Genomic DNA, 10,670 nt, shown 5'->3' with positions numbered 1-10,670 from the left:
TGGGAGATTTTGTACTGAAATCCCAAAATAGGCAAAATGTGTTTGTTACACGTCCAAAACGTGGGCCCAATTCAAAAATTCAGGCTATTCTAGGAGTAGTTTGAAATGGATCTGTGCAGCTTTATGGCTGAAATGGTTGTTATTTGCAGTTGTATCTCTGGCTGCCAGTACCATGGGGAAGAGGGATTGTGAGAGCGGGTGTGTATTTGGGATTACAGCAACGAAGAGCCAGGGAAAAGGGGAGAAAGTAGGAAATTGGAGGAGTGGAAGATAAACTAGGACATGGGTCAGCCTGGATTTGTGGGTTTGGGTGCTCACACAACAAGGCAGTGGCAGGAACAAATTCAGGTCTGGATTCTAGTCCACTATGCTATCCTTCAAGAAAACTATCACTGTGTGATATTTACCAAAGTGTCCAGGTATCCAGAGATAACCTGGGAGGTCAGGCATGCAGAACTCCAAATCTTTTTGCAACAACACACGGCAAAGGGCCTTTCCCTGAATTCCAAGGTATAAAACACCTCCATGCTCACCAAACTCCAAATTTCGCCTCTCTGTGACGGTACAGGGGGAGAGACTCCCTGTAGTGAGCTGGCGTGGCTCCCTGCCGCCCCGCAGGGGGAAGAGCCCATGCGGAGGCTGGAGTGGGCGGAGCTAGGGAGCTCTGAGCCCGCCCCTCAGAGGGTCAGGCAGCGACCCGGAAGTATAAAAGCTCGCCTGCACAGCTCAGTCAGGTCCCAGACGCCGGAGAGACCAGACGCCCCCAGCCTAGCTCGTGACTGGGTAAACCCCATGGCCCAAGGTGGCCGCCAGGTCTGGCCGGGCCTGCCCTGCGGCTGCTACCCGGAGGAGCTGCCGGACCTGCAGATCAATCCCTGCCCTGATGAACCCAGGGTCCTGGATCCCCCAGAGGCCGACACCAGGACCCAGGTAGGCCCCGAGGGGGAGTGTGGAAGTAGCCTGGGGGCAGCCGACCCCAGTCTGGCTGCAGCACTGCCAGAGCCCATGTCAGTGTGTTGCAGCCGGGATCCCCACTGACACAGCAGCGGGTCTTCTGCTGCTGCTAGGGCCCCGGGCTGGGACGCCGTGGAGTGGGGGGGGCCTGCGTCCCCCCTGCCACCCAACTCCTGGGTGGCCATCTCCCCCTCTCCCAGGCCTTTTGAGGCTTGGGGCCTACTACTGTTGCTCAGCCCTGACCGAGGGTCTGAGCTCCTGACTCAGCATTTGTTGCCGCGCCCTGACCTAGGGCCTGGGCTAAATACTCCTGCTGGTTGCTCAGCCCTGACCGAGGGCCTGAGCCCCTGACATAGCATTTGTGCCCCACCCTGAGCCAGGGTCGGGCTACGGTGTCTTCCAGGACCGCAAGGGCTGCCGAAGGAGACCCTGCAGCCAGACGAAGTACCAAAGCACCAGTGGGTAGTGAGCCGGTGTGGCTCCCCGCCACCCCAGAGAGGGTCGAGCCCCGGCAAACCCTTGTACACTCCCCCTTTCCCAGCTCCTTTGCACCTCTGCTTTGGTGCGCCGGAATGGTAGAGGCATCACAGTGGCCCAAGATAGCGCCCCTGTAGCACGAGAGCAGTATAGAATTGGGTTAGGGGTTGTTGAGCTCTTGGAAATCTGCCCCTTAACATCCACAATTGGGGCCAGATTTTCACAAGAGTTCATCCCCTGACATGCACGCAAAGTGCTGGGCTGTTGTGCAAAGTCCAAGCCACTCACCTTGGTGCCTGCTATCAGTTTCCTCTCTGAAAAATACCATGTTCGGGTGTCTTTAGGGCTGCAGGCCACGAGGTGGCAGAAAGAACCCAGAAATCCTGTGTTGAACCAGCAGCAAGAGCTAGATTCATCCCTACTGTCACAGGGAGGTGCCAGAAACTTTGGCTTTCTAGAGTCCCTGCCATTCAAGGTGACCGCAGCACTTAACATTGTAGGAAGCACTGTCCGTGTCTATAATGTGTAACGGAGGTACGGTCGACGGGGCTAGGAGACCTGCCTTCTAGCCTCCATTCTTACTCGCTGCGGCCTGTTCTGTGCATTAGCGTCTCCATCTCTAACATGGGAATCGTAACTCACAGCAAGTTGTGGGGCTTGATCGGGGAGTCTCTGTAAAGTGCTTTAAAGGGGCTGTTGGAAGGGCGCACGTGACTACCCTTCGTTTACAGTCCTGTTAAGCTCAGGAACACCCCCAGGTGCCTTTATGTCCAGTCTCCTGCTCAATCTACCAGCCAATTTCATGTGCATGTGACAGGTATTTAAATCCCCGTTAACACACAGGAACGTGCTACACAGGGGATGGGCTCCAAGAGAGAATGTCAGTGCTTTGCATCTAAACGTACCCCATAGGAATAGCTCCCCTAAGTAGTTTGGGTGGGGTAGGAAGCTCGTTTGAGTGTTCTGTCATCCCCTCCTAAAACAGTGTCCCGCCCCCCCCCCCCCCCCCCCCGCACTCCCATTTGTGCTGATCTATGCAAGCAGACCCCCATGGAACCTCCGTGAGTTCACTGGGACTTCAGACAGGGGCAGCCGGCCGCCCACGCGCATGGATCACCGAGCAGGATCAGGGCCCAACAACCTGCATTCCCCAAGCAGTTCAATCTGATACAGGGTGATCTTCACTTCCTGTCCTAAACTGTTGTGCAATGCCCATTTTCCAAAATAAGGACCCTCCCCTCTCCCCGCTGCACAACAAACATTAAGATTAGCGCCGGGCAAAAGGAACAAACCTTTTTTCCCCCTCCACAAAACGTTGCAGGGACGTTTCAGTGAAGTCCCAACAGAACTCAGGCAGGTTTCCGTGGGAAACCATCAAAAACCTGCCTTGTTTTCTGCCAGCTCACCTGCTTGGCTCCTCGGCAGCCAGGGCTCCAAGGGGCCGCGACTCCCAGGCAGCCTGCCTTGGACTCAGGAATCCCAGAGCTCCCAAATCTTAATGAAATCAAATTTAGAAACCTCCAAATCCTCCATGAAACAGATGAGAGTTAGGCACCTAGATTCCTTGGAGAATCTGGGCCTAGCTGATTTGCCCAGGGTTTCCCAGAGAGGCTGTGTCGGAGCACAGACCTGGCTAGCACCATGACCACTGCATCCTCTTTCCTCCCACGAGAGCCCTTTAAACCCGTGGTTCTCAAAGCTGGTCTGCTGCTTGTTCAGGGACAGCCCCTGGCGGGCCGGGCCAGTTTGTTTACTTGCCACGTCTGCAGGTTCGGCCGATTGTGGCTCCCACTGGCTGAGGTTCGCCGCTTCAGGCCAATGGGAGCCGCAGAAAGGGCGGCCAGCACATCTCTCGGCCCGCACCACTTCCCGCAGCCCCCATTGGCCTGGAGCGGCGAACCGCGGCCAATGGGAGCCGCGATCGGACGCGGCAGGTAAATAAACCGGCCCAGCCCGCCAGGGGCTTTCCCTGAACAAGCGGCTGACCGGCTTTGAGAATCACTGCTTTAAACAATCTGGAATCACGTTCAAAACAACTCTTGGTTTTTACACTTTTCAAGCCTTGTTACAAAGTTTTCAAAGACGGCTCCCAGAGAGTCAGCCAACACGACAGAGACAGAAACCAGTTCAGGACCCCATTCTCCACTGCCCTGCACCATCTACAGGCATTTACACTAGTGAAAACTGAGTGCTACATGGATGTAAGAAGCCGTGGGCAGTGTTTTATGGCCTCTCTGCCCTATGCACCTGACCGACGGGCAAGGTGCAGGATAATAATCTGCCCAGGATTACTGTTGTTTTTTTACATAATTGCTGATCCAAATAATAGCAAAGTTCACTTGGTGATACTTTAACCGGTGGTGTGACAAAACTGGGCACTAAATTCCTTTTTCCCTAAGCACATGGGTGGCATGTTTCTGGGGGAGGGGTTTTGGGGGGGTGGTCTGCTCTATACAGATTTTGTTTCATTATAACTATATAATAGTTTAAGCAATACAGACCCCGAGTGTAGAGCCCTGCACGGATACAAAATTTGTATCCGCATCCGATCCGCAAGCATGGTCGACGGCTATAAAGCAGATACGCGCAGACTTGCAGGGCTCTACCCGAGGGTTACATTCATTGCGATAAGCTACACCGCAATAAGCACCTTTATTCAGATATAAATACGTCCACACTAGAGGGTTGCATCACTTTAACTATACCTGTTGCAAAACCAATCTAGCTGTAGCGGGACCAACCTTACAGGCAGACAAACCCTGGTTGAAAATTGCCACCAACTGCACTTTATCAGTCGGCAGAGTTTATTCCTTTATCGTGAGTTTCAGGGCCCTAAAAAGTCTGACAACCAGTAAATCATGATAATCCCTCTCTTCCCCTAGAGTCTCAGGAAAAACACCTGTAGCGTGATTGCCATTAAGGTCCAGAGTATAACCTGCCATCAGCCTGCATCTCATGATGGGATTTGTTAATAGGTTATTGGACATCATTTTATTAGTACTAATCAGCAAGATAAAAGCCACCATAAACTGTAAACAAGTAATTGGGGCAGAAAGCAACTGCATGTTGCTGACCAAACATCTACCCAGGTTCGAAGGGTAGAGATGGTTTAATGGCCTGGGGTCTGGCGGGAGGAAGGCTTTCCAGGAGGCTGAGCTGTATCCCAGGGTCATGAACCAGCTCTCAGACCTGGAATATTGTGATCTACAGAAGAGAGAGGGTCACTTTTCCTCCCCGGCCTGAGCCCATAGCTTCCTGGGAGCAGTCACCACAGGGGTTGGCGGTGAGGACACGGACTAGCACAACGTTAAGGAGAATGGATGGAAAGAGACTCACTTAGGGCAATGAGTGGGGCTACTCAGTTATCACCCCATTTTGTGTCGTTGCTGATTGTCTCCTCTCCTAGAGTTCAGGACTTTACACTCAATAGGGTCCAATCTCCCCTGAGTTCCTGCACCATCACCCCCGCTCTGATCTCCCCAGGGTGCTTTGCACTTTCTTCCTGGTCTCCTGTGAAACAGCTGTACAGGGCGGGGCTTGCTTTTCCTAGTGTAACTGGTCAAAAAAAGGGTCTTGGTGCCCAAAGAAAGTCCTGGTTGGGACGGAGCAGACAGGAGACACCACTGCTTGAAGACTGAGACTCAGATCCTCAAAGGTATTTAGGTGCATCACTCCCATTGAAATCAACAGATGCGAGGCACCTTGGAGCTGGGCCTGAGTGACTTCCCCCTCGCTAAAGAGGCAGGTCCATGGAGCAGCTGGGCCAGTGAGAGCACCACTGCCCATTATTCTAGAGAGCTCCTCAGAAGCAGCCGTCCTGGGCTGTGTTTCATAGACCCCACCTCCCAAACCACTAACAGGGATTCTCCCTTACGGGCCTATGCTTTCATTATCATTCTTTGTTGGTAGTAAGGTGGCGCCTAGACACTCCAGCCACGATCAAGGCCCATTGTGTAATCCCCATTTTAGGGGTGGGGAACTGAGGTCCGGAGACACTTAGGCTCAGATCCTCAAAGTTATTGAGGTGCCCAACCCCCCTTAATTTCAGAGGGAGTTGGGTGTCTAACCAGCTTTGAGGATCTGGGCGGTAGTGGCTTGTCCAGGGTCACAGAGGGAGTCTAGCAGATCCAGCTGTCCTGAGGCCAGTCCCCTGCCTTAACTACAAAACCTTCCTTCCTCGCTGGGCTTTTGGACCAAAAGGTTCTGTGCACCAGCCCAGAGGTGGCCGCACAGCTGAGCCGTTCCACCATGTGCTTTTTACAGCAGCTCAGCATTCAGGGCAGCCGCCTCGTTAGACTTAAGCACCCGTCAATGCTTTTCATTGGCAACCTGTCCAAGGCCTTGGCATTGCACCAGCCCTCTGAATTGGAAATGACTCAGGGGATCTTCAGCGGATAGAGGAAGTCGACTTCTGTCCTGTGCGAGCCCACTGATTTCAGTGTAAGTGTCAGGGCAGAAATGGGCCCAAAGATTCCCCACCTCTAGGTCACTGGTTTGAATCCGCCCAGGTCAGCAATGACCCAAAATAGTTACCCTCCTACTCGCTAGCACATGATGCCGGCTGGAGAGATTTGCTCGTGGCTAAGTCAGAGTGTAGACCCGGGTGGTAGCATGTCTAATCAACAAGGCTTCTCATTGCATGGGACAGACACAGGTACTATAACAGCACGTAGGACGAACGGATTTCTCTCTCTGAGCTTTATTCCATTGTCTACTTTTGGCTTATGGGAAGCTCTTATTCGTTAGCCTCTCCCAGACTTTGCACCTTCCCCCAGCACTTGGGTCAGGAGAGCAGCAGAGGCAGAGAGGCACACGCCATTAGTGGTCATCCTGTTGGACGCAGCTCAGCCTGCCTGGTCTATAGTGTTTGGGGCCAGCTGAACATGTCTGGAGAGATGGCTCCGTACCTGTTTGCTGTATTGATCGTCTACAATGAAGTAAAAATGATCAAAGAAAAGGAAAATAGCTAGTAGATGCGTCTCCACTTGGGTCAATGTAGGCCTGTTCCCTACGGTGCTTAAGTCTAGTCTTCCAACCCTTCCCCTATTCCACAGCTCAAGAGATCTCACAGACTGGAAGCTTTTGCTAATACTGACCCTACATTTCCCTTTGAGTTTCACTTCCTTGCCCCTACTTTTACCCCCTTGCCCATAGTAAATTCTTCTCTCTTGGTATTTACACACTGGCAGATGAGTAGACTTATACCAGGTCTCCTGCACTCTGGGCACTGCATTCACCTGGTGGTGGAGGGGGGTCAGTCACTGCATTTTGAATGGCCCTGCTAGAGATCAGATTGTCAAGACCCCTGACAGCAACAAACATCTGTACCTTGTTTATGCCAGCAGTGTTTGGTCACAAGATACCAGCCTAAGGAGCGCTATGTTCAGACACTGCTTCTGCCCCTCAACATTTGCCATCTCTCGCCGCTGATAGATCGCCAGAAACATGACAAAGTCCTGGCTGGGATGATTTAGTTGGGGATTGGTCCTGCTTTGAGCAGGGGGTTGGACTAGATGACCTCCTGAGGTCCCTTCCAACCCTGATAGTCTATGATTCCAGAAGCCGCTCACCCAGGGAAGCAACTAGTTAACTCAAGTGCAATGCAAACCTGTGGCAAATCCAGCTTTGTAAGAACGGCCAAGTCTTTTTGGCTCGGGTAGTGAGATAAGGAGAGGTTAGCTTGGCTGGTTCAAATAAGAGATGGGACAGAATTGCACAACATGAATTCTGGCTCCGTATCCAAATCCACCTCCTTGGGGTGCTTGGCTCAAACTCAGTGGGGAGGGATAGCTCAATGGTTTGAGCATTGACCTGCTAAACCCAGGGCTGTGAGTTCAATCCTTGAGGGGGCCACTTAGGGATCGAGGGCAAAATCAGTACTTGGTCCTGCTAGTGAAGGCAGGGGGCTGGACTTGATGACCTTTCAAGGTCCCTTCCAGCTCTAGGAGACAGGCCAGGTTCTTAGAAAGCTAGAGCCATTGCTTGGCTGTTCTGGGCTGAGTGAGCTGCTGGTTTTCGTCCTGTCCAGAAGACGTGTTACTGTTATGACAAACCCCGATCCTCTGGTGTCAGTCCAAGCAGAAGGAGGGTCCGGGGCAGGGCTGAGGCCCTTTCACTGCTGCTGCTCCGATTGCTAGTGTACCTGCTGGTTGGACTTCAGTGTGAAGGGATGTCAATCCAGCGTCTTTGGCGAGGCAGGGTAGTGTAGCGGGCAGGGGCTGGACTGGTTCTCTGGAGACCTGCCTTCTATTCCTGGCTGTGCAATTGCTGAAACTAGGGAAAGTCACTTTGCCTCTTTCCCCTCCGACCATTTATCTGTCTTGTCAATTTAGATTATAAGCGCTTTGGGGCAGGGACCGTCTCTTACCACTTGTTTGTTCAGCACACTGGGGGCCCTGATCTTGTTTGGACTCTCAACACAATACTGCAATATAAATAATAACCACCTTCCACAAATCACAACACTAAATTACACACACAGCAGCAAGAGAACAGCCGTGCGGCTAGATAATCAAAGAGCGAAAGCGCCTTTAGGCAGGCATGTGAATATAAATGACTGAAACCGACACAAGTTAATTTATCTCAGCATGTGCAGGATGTGTTTCCTGGCATCCGCTTGGATTTGGCAGACAACACGGGGGCATCCATATTTCATTGAGAGAAATGAATTCGCTGTACGGCATCTGTTGCCATTTGAAAGCATTTGATGGTGTCTATTTCATCGTATCTTCTTCCAGCTACGCAAGGCACAAAATCTCAACTGAGAAACCAAGAGCACTTCGTCACTTGTCTGTTTCATGGCAGGTGGAAGGTTGAACACAAAGCCAGTGGAATTAGCCACGTAGAAAAGCACCAGCAGGAGAGATTTTATTTCAAAGCTTGACATATTTTGTCCATGTGCCAAGAACTCCTCTATGACCCTTACGATTTTCTGCAACATTTCAAAACAATAGGAAAGAAACACAAAGTCACCTTTGAGCAGCCAGGGTTAAGTAGGAGAAGAGGAAGGCTGGTCTAGACACTCGACCTGGAGATCTAAATTTAGTTCCTGGCTCTGCCATGCACTCCTTGTCTGTTTCTGGACAAGTCGTGTCATTCTTCCATGCCCCAGTTTTTCCCATCCGCAAAATGGCAAAATTAATACTTCCTGGTGTATTCAGCTGAGAAGCGGTTTGGCCCAGGGGCTGACTCTCACTGCAGATTTTCAAAGGAGAGCAGTTCCCATTTAGGTGTGAAAAGAAGTCGATGGACTTTCCAAAGACTTGTGCACATTGGGTACTGAACATGTTTCAAAATCTGGCTTCACGTGTAAGCAAAGTATCTAACGCAGTGTGGCCCTACTTTCCACTGGGGACTCTAGCCATTACTGTAAGACACATAATAATAAATAAATAAATTAATGGAGATATTATATAATTAATAATAATTAATAAAATGGAGCAATTAAAAAAAAAAGTGACATGCTCTCGACAATGCGTTTTTAGGGCCAGTCCTTGGAGCCGTGTTTGTATCTGAGGGCAGAATTTGGCAGTCCCAGTGTTTGCAGGATTGGAGCCCTAAAACAATATATAGCTTACCTATACCTTGATGGCTCAATCTAACTCAGAGTTGTTACTCGTTAGTACCAGATCCTGCAGCACGGGTAGTCTTGTCTAGCAATCTCTTCATAACGAGGCATAAAGAGTGGTTGCAAAGAGCTTTTTCACTAAAGCGGCTGCTGTTGGCATAATGATTTTATTAAATCTGCCTTGGCTTTTGATGAATCGCCACCAGGCAATAATGAAATTCTCCCTGCACATCCTCCGACTGGTGATGAGTCAATTCAGAGTGAGATCTCACTAGTCAGTCTTCAAAAATTGTCAACACCACCTGATCTGACGCTCATGCTGGGTGCAGCTGGGCGGGAGGATAAATCAGAAAGCAGTGGGGGGTAAAACAACGTCCGTACCCTGTCTGCTGAGCGTTCCAAACCGAACCGCTCGCATTGAGAGGACGCCCTCATGCTGGGGAAGGAGATGCTTTAGGTTGTTCTACTGCAGTAGCTGGGCTGATCCTGTTGGAGAAGTTTAAACTGGGTGGAGGAAGAAGGGGAAGACCCCCTCATCTTGAACCGGGTCCAGTAAACGGTAGCAGAAAGTTCATGAAAACTCAAGCACAACTGGGAGTCCATTTCACTGCAACGCTGTCCCAGACAAACCATCATCGAGAACATCAGCCGGTCGGGGGGGCTTCAGAAGGGAAAAGCAGGAGCAAGGTCAGATGAGAAGCCAGAGGAGGGCTAGTACATTTGAGCAGGATCTTGCCAAGGCAGTGCAGTTCAGGAGACCACGCTCTGGCGTGGCACTTAGGAGACTAGGGTACATCTACACTGCAATAAAAAAAACCCATGGCCCCAAGTCTCAGCTGACTCCAGGGTCCAGCCTGCCGTCTACATTGCAATTTTATAGCCCCGCAGTCTCAGCCTGAGCCAACTGACGTGGTCATGCCATGGGTTTTTTAGTGCAGCGTGGACACACCCCAACTCCTGGCTCTGGCACTGACTCAATGATTGACCTTGGGCAAGTCACTCAATTGCTCTGTTCCTCCATTTGTGAAATAGGGGTAATCGCGGCAGTTTGGGGGATAGTCTGGATCAAATCACGAACTCCATTTTGTTCTGGTTGTAACCTTCACTGGGGATCAGAGGATCTATTCTGCAGGAAAGACTTGATACCTAGTGGACAGATACCTAGTGTAGTGTCTACAGGTATGTCTACACTACAATATAAGCCCAGGGTTAGTGGGACTTGAATCCGCAGACCCTGGGTTTGAAATCCCATGGGTTAAGTGTCCACACTGCACATTGACCCTAGGCCCCACACCATGGCTCCAGCATCCACCCTGCAGTATGCAGACCTGAGTCGAAGCATCCATATCTCAGATTTCTTAGAGTCTTCCCATAACATGGCTGCTCCCACCCTTTGTTTGAGGTGCAGTGTGGAAAAACTTGACTGTCCACGCCACACGTTGGTGGGCAGTGACAACTTCCTCTAAGTTCCTAGAAGATCCTGCCAAGCGATCTCGTGCACTCCCAGCAACCAGAGCCAGCAACTTGGAGGAGTCACCATTTGAAGAGCTTCTCTTGCTTGGCGCTTTTGCTTCTGTTTCAGGAAACCGGCAGTGTTTCTGTGCGGGGCGGAGGGGAAGGAGGAAGAGGAGGATACAGACATGGAGGACTTGAACGGGCTGATGCTGCTCGT

The 10,670-nt window shown here is 51.2% G+C and overlaps 1 protein-coding gene across 1 annotated transcript in view; it reads left to right on the top strand.

The window, feature by feature from the left end:
- The first annotated feature begins 733 nt into the window (after positions 1-733).
- Positions 734-10,670, top strand: part of ACE (angiotensin I converting enzyme) — a 105,067-nt gene continuing 95,130 nt past the window's right edge. Inside the window, exon 1 of the mRNA XM_065577499.1 lies at positions 734-930. Within this exon, the coding sequence (XP_065433571.1) occupies positions 793-930 (138 nt within the window). The 5' untranslated portion in view covers positions 734-792. The remainder of the gene's footprint in view (positions 931-10,670) is intronic.

The sequence above is a fragment of the Chrysemys picta genome, chromosome 24 (genome assembly GCF_011386835.1).
Source record: "Chrysemys picta bellii isolate R12L10 chromosome 24, ASM1138683v2, whole genome shotgun sequence".
NCBI classification, from domain to species: domain Eukaryota; kingdom Metazoa; phylum Chordata; order Testudines; family Emydidae; genus Chrysemys; species Chrysemys picta.
The sequence above is the reverse complement of the archived record's forward strand: the minus strand, read 5'-3'. Positions and strand labels throughout refer to the sequence as shown.